Genomic DNA, 13,888 nt, shown 5'->3' with positions numbered 1-13,888 from the left:
AGGTGTGTGCCACCACTGCCCAGCTGATTTTCATTTTTTAAACATATTTTACATGTAAACATGTTTTGCATGCATAAATTTATGCACACCACCTGTGTGCATTGCCTGAAGAACCAGATGAGGGCATTGGACCCCTTGGAGCTGGAGTTACAAATGGTTGTGAGCTCTCATTTGGGTGCAGGGAACCAAAGCCAGGTCCTTTGGAATAGTAGCTAGTGCTTTTAACAGCTGAGCCGTCTCTCCAGCCCCATACTTTTCTTTGTTGTTTTTTCCCCCATACTTTTCATTTTTTAAAAAAGGTAGATTATTAGCCAAAGGAGATAGCTTAGCAATAGAGGTGCTTACTACCATGCCTGACATCTGAGTTCAATCCCTGGGACCCACATAGAAGAAAGACTCCTGAAGGTTGTTCTTTAACCTCTGTGTGTGTGATATGATACATGAATACCCCCCCCCCACATACAGTGCAAATAAGTAATAGCATTTAATAAAAAAAAAAAAAGCAAACTTACTTCAGTTTCTTAAAGAAAAAAAAGCCTAGACATGTAGGAGAGGAACATAAACCAGTTATAGAAAATGTATTGTATGTTGACAGAAGAGATGCTGGAGAGATGCCTCTGCAGTTGGAATATATACTACTCTTTGCAAAGAACATGAGTTCCATTGTAAGCACTCACATTGGGCACCAGACAACCACTTGTGAATCTAGGTATAGAAGATCATTGCCCTCTGCTGGCCACAATAGGAACTGCACACACACACACACACACACACACACACACACACACACACCATACTTAAGAAAACAAAGTCAGTGGGCTGGAGAGATGGCTCAGCAGTTAAGAGCACTGACTACTCTTCTGAAGGTTCTGAGTTCAAATCCCAGTAACCACATGGTAGCTCACAACCGTCTATAATGAGATCGAATGCCCTCTTCTGGGGTGTCTGAAGACAGTTACAGTGTACTTGCATATAATAAATAAAACTTTAAAACAAACAAAAACAAAAACAAAGTCAAGAGGAAAAACCAACCATCAGATAGATAGGCAGTTAAAGCCCATGAACTCACCTCAGGACCTACGATCACCATGTAAACATTGGGTGCTTCTTGATGCCATTCTTGGGAAGGAAAAGGAAAAAAGAAGAAAAAGAAAAAGGACTTAGAATGGAGATAGCATGGTTTTCAAGTCACAGCTGGGAAAACAATTCAGCTTAACTACAAATTACTCCATGTTGAGTTTTGTCCTCTTAGCTCATTAAGCATTCATTCACACTAGCCAGGATCCATTTCATTTATTTAGAACACCTATATGTGTCACTGCATGCTTTTACTTAAAGAACTGTTTCTTTTTGGACTGAAGCAATGGCTCGGTGGTTAAAAACACTTGCTATCCTTGCAGAAGATCAGAACTTAGTTCCCAGCAACCACATGGCAGCTCACGATTGCCAGTAACTCTAATTCTGGGGAAATCTGATTCCCTCTTCTGGCAACCACAGGTACTGCATACACATATAACACTGCCAGACAAACGCATAAAATAACAATAAACGGATCTTTATAAAAGTGGTAAGATTTTTTTTAATTAATTTAGACTCATAATTATTTCCAATTTATCTGACATCCTTCACACGTGAAGCTGCAAGTCTACACAGAGATATTAATCCTGTAAGTTACCAAATAGATACTGGCTGCGTCCAAAGTGATCATCTAGGAACAGTCTGCTTATATGCAATGAACAAAGCGGGTGGGGGGGGGAAGGTCCCACTGGGTATGACAGCTCACACTGTAACTCCTGCACTTGGGATGCTGAGGCAGGAGGATTGAGAGCTGGAGGCCAGCTGGGAGCACCCAATAAGAACAGAGAGCCAAGGCACATCTCTCCTTGCAAATCCCGCACCCTGAGGAGGGCGTAACACATACCCGAGAACGCGTCCACCAGGTACAGAGGATCCTTCACGGGTCTGAGTCCACAGATTATGAGGAATATATACAGGTTGTCAGCGCTTTGGTCGATCTCTGCAACATAAGAGCGTGGGACACTTCCGTAGGTGAGGAGGATGCAGCTAAGTTACCGGCAACAGTGACGGCATTGCGGCGAGCAGACCAGGGGTCAGCAGCTCACGCTGGCTGTCCTGCCCCTCCCTAGCTTGATCTTTAAATGCCTTGCCGCACATTTGCATCTTCTAGCATAGGTAAGCCTAAACTTTAGCTATGAAATGCAAGGTCTCTACCAATGAGGGGGAAGGATGGGGGCGGGGCAGGGGGGGCGGCGGCAGGGGGATGGGTACGGGGGCGGGGGGTTGATCCAGCCACTACTGACAGGAATCAGCAGGCCCAGGAAGGACTTGGGCAGTTTCAGTTGATGCAACTAGAAAAGAGGCTTTATAGATGGATGACTGGGGAATTCACAGATGCGTGGTAGGTATGAACATATGTCCCTGGGAATCGGAAACGCACACATACGTCTCCCCGTCCTGTTGTTTTTTTTTTCTGCGTTTGCCAGTTGGATTTGTCAACTTTACCTCAGAAAACTGTAACAGTTCTAAAAGTAGACATGTATGTTTTATGGAGTGTTTTTTTTTCCTCTTTCTCTTTTGTTTGTGTTTTGTTTCTCGTGGGCAGTACACGAGATAGTGTCTCTTATAATAGTCCAGGCTGGCCTCAAACTTGCCTTGAATTTCCGATTCTCCTGACTCCACCTCCCAAGTCTAGGACTACAGGGAGATACCACCATTCCCAATGCATGCAGGGCTGGCTTCGAACCCAGGGCTCCCTGCATGCTAGACAAGCACTCTACCAGCTGAGGTATCTGTATAGCTTTAAAAAACAACAGAGAGGGAAACTGGCTGGGGACATGGCTCAGCAGTTAAGAGCACTGGCTGTCCGAGCAGAGGTCCCGGGTTCAAGTCCCAGTACCCACATAGTAGGTCCCCACCATCTGTAACTCTAGTTTCAGAGATGTGATGCCCTCTTCAGGCCTCTGTGGATAAATACAGACAAAACACCCATACACAACAACAACAACAACAACAATAATAATAATAATAATAATAATAATAATAATAAATACAAGCTGGGCCTGGTGGCACATGCCTCTAATCCCAGCACTTGGGAGGCAGAGGAAGGTGGATTTCTAAGTTCGAGGCCAGTCTGGTCTACAGAGTGAGTTCCAGGGCAGCCAGGGCTACACAGAGAAACCCTGTCTCGAAAAAAAAAAACAAAAAGAAAAGAAAAGAAAAAAAAAAGCCAGGGCTATACAAAGAAACATTGTCTTGGAAAACCAAAATAATAATAATACAGAGAAGGCTTAAGAGTGCCATATCTATAAAACAGGACAGCAGTGGGTACCAGTCTTGGTGACACTTCTTATGATTGGTAAAGCTGATTTTTTTTTTTACCCCTGTCCATTAGAAAGTGGGGACTTTCCTGACCAACAAGACGCAGGGAAACTAGCTACATATGACCTTTAAGCCTTGGTTGTGAAAGGCCATCTTACTCCTTGGTCATCTGGCCACACATCCTTCTTAGAGGAAAAAAAAAAAAAAGAAGTCTTAATAAAGAGATTCATCCTGGCAGAGTGAGGTTCCAACACTGAGGTGAGCATTTTGGGAACAGCATTTAGCAGGCCTGGAACAGTCAGAAGGTGCCTGGTTGAGCCACAAAACCACAATAGCTCACACCCACATGAATCATGAGAAATGGCCACGGTTGTCCAAGGCCAGGAGGTCTTGAGGTGTTTTATGGCAACTGGTAGATAATTGATGGAATAGCAGTTGTTAATAGACTCACCACAAAAGCTAGCCTAAACTATCAGCATTTACAACCTGTGTAATTGGCCATAAAACCATGCACATGCAAGGTTGTCTTTTCCAGGATGGGCACTTGTCCATATTTTTTTTTTTCAGAGCTTAAGTCTTGAGAATAAAAGTGGCATACGGCATGTGTCATACATTACATGAGGGACATTGTGATGGTTTATATACATCTGGCTCAGGGAGTGGCACTATTAGGTGTGGCCCTGTTGGAGTAGGTGTGTCACTATGGGCACGGGCTTTAAGACCCTCATCCTAGCTATCTAGAAGTCAGTCTTCTGCTAGCAGCCTTCAGAGGAAGATGTAGAACTCTCAGCTTCTCCTGCACCGTCCCTGCCTGGATGCTGCCCATGCTCCCACTTTGAACATAATGGACTGACTGAACCTCTGAACCTGTAAGCCAGCCCCAATTAAATGATGTCCTTATAAGGTCACGGTGTCTGTGTACAGCAGTAAAACCTTAAGACAGACATGGTCAGCATGGATACTAGAATAACGAGAGTGACGCTGGACAGAATGGCACTGACGGTGAAGAGTGACAGCCTTGTCCTAGGAAAGCCTTAAGCACAATCAGAGAAACTGGGGATGTATCTCAGTGGTAATGTGCTTGTCTGGACATCTTGGTTTGATCCCCAGTACTACCCACACACTCAATTCATAGATGTGTGCGCGCGTGTGCGCGCGCGCGTGCGCGTGTACCAGTACACACACACATACACACACACTTCTAAGCCAGATGTAATAGCATATATTTTCTTTCTTTTTTTATTTAGAATTATTTATTTATTTTATGTATATAAGTACATTGTAGCTGTCTTCAGACACACCAGAAGAGGGCATCTGACCACTTTACAGATGGTTATAAGCCACCATGTGGTTGCTGGGAATTGAACTCAGGACCTCTGGAAGAACAGTCAGTGTTCCTAACCACTGAGCCATCTCTCCAGCCCCTTATATATTTTCAAACTTAGTAATTAGTATGCTAAGTCAGAAGGTTGGGGCCGGATGGGCTACAAAGTGAGTTCAGGACCAGCATGTACTATACAACAAAAGCCTGGCTCGGAAGGAAGGAAGGAAGGAAGGAAGGGAGGGAGGGAGGGAGGGAGGGAGGGAGGAAGGAAGGAAGGAAGGAAGGAAGGAAGGAAGGAAGGAAGGAAGGAAGGAAGGAAGGAAGGGAGGGACCGGAAGAAAAGGGAAAGGAAGGGGAAAGGGGGAAGGGAAAAAGAGAAAAGAAAAAAAAGAAAATAAAGAAAATTCCAGGTGAATAAGATCAAGATACTTATCTGCTGGGGCAGGAGAGAGGGCATGATGGTTAAGAGTGACCACTGCCTTTGCACAGGACCTAAGTTTAATTACAAGCACCCATGTGGCGGCTCTCAAGGGTCTGCAACTCCAGCTCCAAAGCACTCAGTGCCCCCTGCTGCCCGCTTTGAGCATTACACCCAAGTGCTCCACACACAGATGCACGTACATAATTTAAAATAAAATAAAATCTTCAAAATAAAACATTATATACGTGTGTGAATGTAAATATAAAGTGGCTACGGTCTCTGAATTAACTTTTGACAATATCGCTAAGCGGCGTTGAGGGTTTTATATGCCCTCCCCAATATTTTGAATCTCGTGAGCTAGCCTCAGCAGGCAGACCTTAGTGAGTGCATATTTGACTAAAGTCTGAGCCAGAAGCTACAGATGTGGTCTCAAGGTCGGAGAATTGGAATTCAGGCACCGGAATCCAAGGTCAGGAGTTAAGCGATTGTCTTTAATAAATGATAAGCTCTCCTCCTTAATAAAATCTAAGGGGAAGGAAGGGTCAAAATGAGAAGGCAGACTAAGCCTTCCTTCCCAGAGATGAGCGGCTAATGTTTATCTGATCCTCAGACTGTTGGTCTGCTGGGGATGGACATCAAAATTACCTTCCCAGGTTTGCGTATTAATTTCAAAGGGAATACAGTTCTATCCACGGGAAAAACAGGAAGGAGGCTGCTTAGCCAAAGCAGGAGGCTGCAGGCCCCCACGCAGGACCTGCATATTCATATACACGACCCACATGCCACCCACATACACCCCACACCGCCCTATAGATGTATGTACAGCATGCTTAGGTATAAGGGTCTGTGTACTCAAAAATTACCATCAGCATCAGGGCAATCCAACCAAGTCCAGAGCAAAACGCAACTCCAGTCTACTTGCACCCTTGATATAGGGAGATGCACTAAATCCATGAGAGAAAGAAAAGTTAAGGCGGGGACAGTGGGAGAGCCGTGAGTACCCACAAGATGGGAAATAGGCCGCATTGAATAGGGAGAAAAATGTAAATGCCGTGATGGCTGAGCGTCACAGGCAGCGGTTACACACAATGAAAAAAACACACTCCAGGGGCTGGAGAGACTCCAATGGTTAAGGACTGCTTCTGCAGAAAACATGGAATCAGTCCCACACAGCAGCTTACAGCCACCTGAAACTCGCAGTTCTGGGATCTGATAGCCTCTTCTGTGGGCGCCAGGCATGGATATGCTACCATACTCACACACAGAAAAACATACACACGTAAATAAATAAATAACCTTAGGGGCTGGAGAGATGGCCCAGAGGTTAAGAGCACTGATTGCTCTTCCAGAGGTTCTGAGTTCAATTCCCAGCAACCACATGGTGGCTCACAACCATCTGTAATGGGATCTGATGCCCTCTTCTGGTGTGTCTGAAGACAGCTACATTGTACTTCTATAAATGTAATAAAATAAATCTTTAATAAATAAATAAATAAATAAATAACCTTAAAGTGCTCTCTCGGGCTAGAGAGATGCCTCAGCGGTTAAGAGCACCGACTGCTCTTCCGAAGGTCCTGAGTTCAAATCCCAGCAACCACATGGTGGCTCACAACCATCCGTAATGAGATCTGACGCCCTCTTCTGATGTGTCTGAAGACAGCTACAGTGTGCTTATTTATAATAATATATAAATCTTTGGGCCAGAGCGAGCAGGGACAGAGCAAGTGGGGTTGACCGGAGTGAGCAGAGGTCCTGAATTCAATTTCCAGCAACCACATGAAGGCTCACAACCATCTGTACAGCTACAGCGTACTCATATACATAAAATAAATAAATGAATCTTAAAAAACAAAACTAGCAAGTATCCCCCCTCCCTCCCTCCAAATTTCAGGTGGCTGGTGACAGACCACCTCACCCTTGAAACAGGATTCCCACAGACAATCTTGTTCAACCTTGCTCTTTGGTCATGGTGGGAGAGCCTGTCGCGCTTTGACCGGGCAACTCTGAAAGGCGGGGGCTACAGAAAGGAAATCTGTGTTATGGGTTGCAATTACTTCCCCTGAGGGAAACAGTCTGCCCCCTCACTGTGTGCACCAATAAACACAATCACATCTATTGAGAGGTTAGAATCCTGTCTCCTTCTGTCTCGTGCGTATCTCTTTAAGTTGCCTCAGAAATCTACAAGATGGGACTGGGGAACAATTCATAGAGGTCTTATCTAGCCTGGAGGAAGCCCTCCATTCACTGGCCAGCAAGGGATAAACCAGAGATGATGATGATACATGCTCACAATGCTAGCAACTCGGGGTGGAGTCAGGGGGATTAGAAACTCAAGGTCATCCTTAGCTACACAGCAAATGCAGGGCTGCCCTGGGCTACCATGAGACCCTCTCTCCAAAATAAGTTATTTACATGAAAATTGATAAAATAGAAATGCATGCTTCCAACTGACGATGCGCAAGGCACCCTGATATTTCCTATTCAACTTTTTAAAGTGCGCACTCCCCCCTCCCAACTCTCTAAATTGATTTCGAGCCTCCTGACCCAGAAGACCCCAGAGGGAGAGACGGAGTTAATCCTATATCCATTGTGCCGTTCAAATCTTCTCGCTGCGCTGGAGATTAAATGTAATGAGAATTCAGGAAACTAAATTAGAGAAATGACAGACAGGGGCATCCCATACCTCGTCTTCTTCTAGAAAAAGAAAGAAAATTCAAAGAAGAACCTGGTGCAGCCTGCCCACAGATAGAAGGCTTATTTTCAGACAGATGAATGCTCAGAAAACTCAACCAGAGAGCCAGGGGCTAGAGACCAGCATACTAGAGATTAGATGCTGTCTAGTACCTGGGGTTCTCCATCTGTGGGTCGCAACCCCTTTGATAACCCTCAATCTCCAAACATATTTATAATACCATCCACAGCAATAAAAGCAATTACAGTTATGAAGTGACAACGTAAACGATTTTATAGCTAGTTGGCGGGTCACCACATCATGAGGTCTGTATTAAATAGTTACAGAATTGGGACGATTGAAACCCACTGGTGTGTGACCTGGCCTCAGAAATCTGCCTGCCTCTGCCTCCCAAGTGCCGGGATTAAAGGTGTGCTCCACCACGCCCGGCTCACACATGATTGTTGGACCTCAGAACAATTCTAGTGACTCCTCCTCTTGCTTTACCGTCCTCCTCTGGTAATCAGCTACCCCGGCCACAGCCAGGGTCTCCCTGCACGCATGGATTCTGAACAGACGGAATTTCTAACTGTTCCCAGTGATATGGAACACTAGGCAAGTCAGCCCCATGGGGGGGAAATGCCTTCAGCGGAGTACTTTAAATCTCTTGGCTGTCCTGTTACTCACTCGACTACAAGCCCAAACATCAGTCCTAAGACTAAGGAGCTTGACGGAAAGCCATTTGGCTTTCAGGAATTATGGGTCTCAGTTACACCACCATCACGTCCTATAATATATTGAAACTGAAATAACCTTAAGGCAGGCAATTTAAAGCCCCCCCCACAGGTCCCATGTCACACGTTGACATGAAGAAGCAACGGGGTCTTGGGGGTTCATTTGTAACANGGAGAACAGCCACACCGCTGTCGCTGGGGATTGATGAATGCGCCATTGAATTTTTTTTCTAAGAAAATGCTTGGGATTTTTCTTTGCAATAGAAACTAAAGCTGACATGCGGTGTGTGTTGGTGATTTATGGTAAGGTTTTTAGAAGGAAAACAGATTTGGGGTGCCCTCACATCAGCTGTGGATGGGGGAGCTGATTTCAAATTTTGAGTCTTGGAAGTTTATAGCAAAGCCTATATATCTTTGGGGGGTGTTGAAGCACCCTCACAATTTGGACCTTGTAAAAACTACTGAATACAGGCCTGGGGAGATGGCTCAGTCAGTAAGCAATTGACTTGCAGGTATGAGGGACCTGAGTTCTATCTGCAGAACCCACATAAAAAATAAATAAATAAATAAAGCCAGGCCTAAGAGTATGTATTTTTAAGCCAGGTGGTGGTGGCGCACGCCTTTAATCCCGGCACTTGGGAGGCAGAGGCAGGCGGATTTCTGAGTTTGAGGCCAGCCTGGTCTATAGAGTGAGTTCCAGGGCAGCCAGGGCTATACAGAGAAACCCTGTCTCGAAAAACAACAACAATAAAAAAAGAGTATGTACTTTTTATCCCAGTGCTGGGGAGGGAGAGACAAAAGGATTCCTACAGGCTCACTAGCCATCTATCCTAGACTTGGTGAGCTCCAGGCTAGTGAGAGACAGTGTCTTAAGGTGGACAGCTCTTAAGTAAGGGCTACCTTCTGACCTCCAACCACACCCATGTGCACACACCTGAATGAACTCATAGGCCAACAACCCTGGAGAAGAGCTCTGTCTTCACTGGGAAAACGTGTTGGATTAAAACAGAGCAATTCGGGCTGGAGAGATGGCTCAGTGGTTAAGAGCACCGACTGCTCTTCCGAAGGTCCTGAGTTCAAATCCCAGCAACCACATAGTGGCTCACAACCATCTGTAATGAGATCTGATGCCCTCTTCTGGTGCATCTGAAGACAGCTACAGTGTACTTACATATAATAATAAATAAATTTAAAAAAAAAACAAAAACAAAACGGAGCAATTCTTGCCTTCAGATCTCACGACAGTAGACAGACAGCTTTTTGCCAGTTCTAGCTTTTATGACCAAAAATGACTAGGGTGGCAATCTCATTGGGAGTTTTGATCCCCCCCCCCAAAAAAAAACACCATATACTGTAGACCTTGTTTCTAAACAATCTATATCTAAAAGACTTTTCACGATAAACTTTTGTCCAACCAACATCACTGAGTTTATTTCACTCAGTGAATGGAATCAGAAGTGGTTGAGTTTATCTGAATTCCACTACCGGAAACAGCACCACCTATGTGCTGTGTCCGTATGCCACCTTGCCAGGTGACAGTCTTGAAAGATGCACGGAGCTCAGATTAATTGTACAGTCTCACACAAACCCACCATTAGGGATGCCTCCTAAGAAAACATCTAGGCGAGTGCTCCAAGAGTGGAGGCTACAGCCCTCTGTTAGTGCAGATTGCAACATTGTAGAAAGAGAAAAGCGGATTCCAGCAAGATGCTTTGAAACATCTGACCGCAGATGCCGAGGGATGCTCTCGCAAAGGCCCAAGAAGGGAGCCATGCCTTACCTGATTGCTGGAGGAAGGAGTTCCAGTTAAAGTTGGCATTTGGTATTGTTGCGATTCCTGGTGGACAGAGAGGAGAGAAAAAGAAAAGAAAAAAGGGGGGGCTGGTGAGATGGCTCAGTGGTTAAAAGCACCAACTGCTCTTCCAAAGGTCCTGAGTTCAAATCCCAGCAACCACATGGTGGCTCACAACCATCCGTAACAAAAATCTGATGCCCTCTTCTGGAGTGTCTGAAGACAGCTAAAGTGTACTTACATATAATAAATAAATAAATAAATAAATAAATCTTAAAAAAAAAAAAAAGAAAAGAAAAAAAGAAGTTTTGGCTCTTACAAATCCATCCAACTTCTTAGGCACTACAATGGAGTTTCCTGAGCCCTTGGGCTCAGGTTGAATGCACCTGTGGATTCCAGGGATGCAACATCCCAATCAACCACCATCCCAACCTACCACCTTGGTTGGTACAGACCTTGAGCTCTTTAAAGAGCCTCGGGAAGTCTTCCTAAGACCTTGACACTTGAATTCTACTGCTCTGGGTAAAGGATCTCCTTCACTTACAGTTCCTAAACCCAACACTCAACGAATTGTGCAGTTTCGTGCCCTCGGTCATTTCCTCGGATTTTTTTTTTTTTTTTAAGTTAAACTTACTTTTATTAAAAAAAAAAAAAAAAAAAATTCAGCCTTGAGTGATGGCTGCCTCAAGTTCCAAGGAAAGCTGCAAGAAAAAGGTTCTGAAGAAAGACAGGAAGATAGAGGAGGGTTGGACTTACAAGTTCCATCATCCACCCACCTCTAACCTTGTTTCAAGGTCATCACTTGCCCAGAAAGTGATGCCTAGGTACCTTCTGCACAGGACCCGCAGCCCTAAGACCTGCGAGGTAGTTGCTTCCTGCAGTCTATGCAGACAGTGGCCAGACAAAGGGGTCAAGCCAGTTCACCAGGAGCCGAGTCTCTCCGGGCAAGAAACAAAACAAGGGAAGACCAGAGCCTGCCTACACGGACTCGGAAACCCTTTACCAGCCCTTTGGGCACATCTGTCTTGCAATGGAGACTCCTATGACTAGGGTTTGAAAAATAAACTAGGGGGTCTCATGTAACCCAGGCTGGCCTTGAACTCACTCGGTTCTAACCTTTCTAAGTTCATCTGCCAAGTGCTGGGGTCTCAGAGGAGCCTCGGTGACATGATGAAGCCAAGAGGAGCCTGTGGGGCCGACACATTTTAGCTCTCCCTGCCTCGGGCACTACACTAACTGAAATCAGTCCCAGGTCCTTTTTTGGACTCCTCTGCCCTCGGGGACAGCTTGTGGGGGTCAGTGGAGCTAGAGAACTGTGTGTCACTGTCACAGGGTATTTTTAGGAGGGGATGAAAACCCCAGATCAAGGCAAAAATTTGCCTCCGTTGTTATACAAGCTCAGTCCTGTAATTCCAGCTAAGGCTAGAGATAGGATGGCCAGAAGTTCAAGGCCAACCTGGGTTAGAGACTCTATAGAAAGAAAAACCAAGTAAAACACACAGGGAGGACAGTGGAGTCTATCGCCACTGGTAGGATGTACGGTCATCTGTAATCTTCCTTATTGTTTTATAGTTTTTCCCATCTCTCTTTTACTCTAATGTTAGAGAGCAACAGAAATTTATCTTCTTTGGTTATTCTAAGTATCACTCAGAGGCTATACTGCCTCAGTCACCATTCTCTTAAAATATAGAATATCCAGGGGACCAGCGAGACGACTCAGAGGGTGAAGATGCTTGCCACCAAGCCTGACTTCAGTCCTTGGGACTCGGATGGTGAAAAGAGAGAGCCAGTCATGTCAGGTGGTGGTAGTTCACAGCTTTAAGCCTAGCCCTCAGGATGGAGGCAGGCAGATCTCTGAGTTGAAGGCCAGCCTGGTCTACAGAGTGAGTCCCAGGAGAGAACCAAGTCCTGAAAGTTGTCCTCTAACTTCCATGTGCGTCCAGTGGTGTGCGCATGAACACGAATGAGTAAAGCAAATGCAATAAGTTGTATATGTATATGTTGTATAGTATATATCCAAATATAGTAAATATATTATAAATATATTTAAAAAGTTCTTACCTTGACTCTGGACAAAGATCTTCCCTGTTGCATGTGGCTTTTAAAAAGGGAAGAGAAAGGTAAGGAGTTAATTTGATGGTCCCACCATTCCATACTTTCAGAGACCACGATAATTCAATTACCCCTTTGGAAACATCTCTAAGTCACCCACAGTCGGCTTGTTAGGAGCACAGAGTTGCTGTCATCCCTAAAGGGTTTTGCTGTTAATAACAGAGAGCCTCTAAGAAGAACAAAGAAAGAAATCGGGCTTAATGAAGGGGTTATCAGCAGGAGAGTCCCTGAAGCCCAGGAGTGTACCTGTGGCTGAAGGAGAGGTAGGTGGGCAAGTGCTATTTGGGGGTGCTTTGTCCCCAAGTGGAAAGGGGTATTCCCCATTCCTCAGGATGAAGGAGGAAGGAAAGAAGAGAGGACAAAGAGAGAATGGGGAGAGGGAGGTAGAAAAAAAAGGAGGAGGTGGCAGACAGACCCAAAAAGCCCAAGTGGTGACCAGTGGAAAGGACATGTTGACCTCAAGACCAGGCAGCGCCTTCAGTGTCCCCGGAATCCCAGCGGAGGCAGCTGTCTCCTCTTCTGTCCCCCTCTTTTGCCCCCTCCCTCCTTCTTTCCCTCCTCCTTTCTCTCTATCGTCTCCTTCGATTTTATCTTTCCTCCTCTTCCTTCTCCCTTTGTACCAAGATCCCAGCTTCTTATCCTTTGTGGGGTTCTCTGGTAAAAGCGCACAAGAACCTGCGAGATGGCAAAAAGCCCATTCCTCCAGATCCCAGAGATAAGGGAGCTAGTGTGCATTAAATGTCTGGACAGAGGTGGGAGCTGGAGAGGGGCAGGGGATCCAAAGCAATAGCAAAGGAGAGACTCAAATGTTGATGGCTCTGGTCAAAATAGAGTCCTCTGGACAGGATCAATGGGGACCAACACTGTGTATATTTTTATCTTGTGACCTCAATATTCCAATGAAGGCAGGAAGTGACACCTGAAGCCAGAGGCCATCATTCTGTTGTGTGTATACACACTCTACACACAAGCGTGCACGCACACACATATATACATATATGTGGGACACAGTACCACCGCTAACAAAACAAAGCCCTGGCACTGTGAGTGGCACACACACTGGTCCTCAAACTTATCTGTCAGGTTAGGGAACAAGCCGTGGTGACAAAAGCCCAGCCAGGCAGACCCTCCACGGGAAGACAGGGAAGCAGCCATGGGTGTGAGGAAGGGCAGCTTCCACTCCAGGACAGAGCTGTTCACTTCAGTTTGGGTCTTGTACTCAGCATCGCCATTTTAAATTTAACCCTTTGAACCACTGGTCTACCAAAGTCGTCCCTGTCCTACTCAAGGTTGCATCCAGCTGATGCAGGTGTCACTGAGAGAATCCCGTGAACTCTTAATAAGGAACCCTTAATAAGCCGGGTGTGGTGGTGCACACCTTTAATCCCAGCACTTGCGGGAGGCAGAGGCAGGCGGATTTCTGAGTTCGAGGCCAGCCTGGTCTACAAAGTGAGTTCCAGGACAGCCAGAGCTACACAGAGAAACCCTGTCTCGG

General features: G+C 45.5%; 1 protein-coding gene across 2 annotated transcripts in view; it reads right to left on the bottom strand.

Moving 5' to 3' along the window:
* The window catches only part of Glt1d1 (glycosyltransferase 1 domain containing 1), a 73,581-nt gene that overhangs the window by 30,200 nt on the left and 29,493 nt on the right, over nt 1-13,888 (bottom strand). For both annotated transcript variants that reach the window (XM_029533656.1, XM_021187139.2), the window contains exons 5-8: nt 12,343-12,379; nt 10,270-10,326; nt 1,922-2,017; nt 1,070-1,119 (exon numbers count right to left, since the gene is read on the bottom strand). In XM_029533656.1, coding sequence (XP_029389516.1) covers nt 1,070-1,119; nt 1,922-2,017; nt 10,270-10,326; nt 12,343-12,379 — 240 coding nt within the window. The remainder of the gene's footprint in view (nt 1-1,069; nt 1,120-1,921; nt 2,018-10,269; nt 10,327-12,342; nt 12,380-13,888) is intronic.

This window comes from Mus pahari, chromosome 23 (assembly GCF_900095145.1).
Source record: "Mus pahari chromosome 23, PAHARI_EIJ_v1.1, whole genome shotgun sequence".
NCBI lineage: Eukaryota > Metazoa > Chordata > Mammalia > Rodentia > Muridae > Mus > Mus pahari.
Note: the sequence above shows the minus strand (reverse complement) of the source record. Positions and strands in the feature narration are given on the sequence as shown.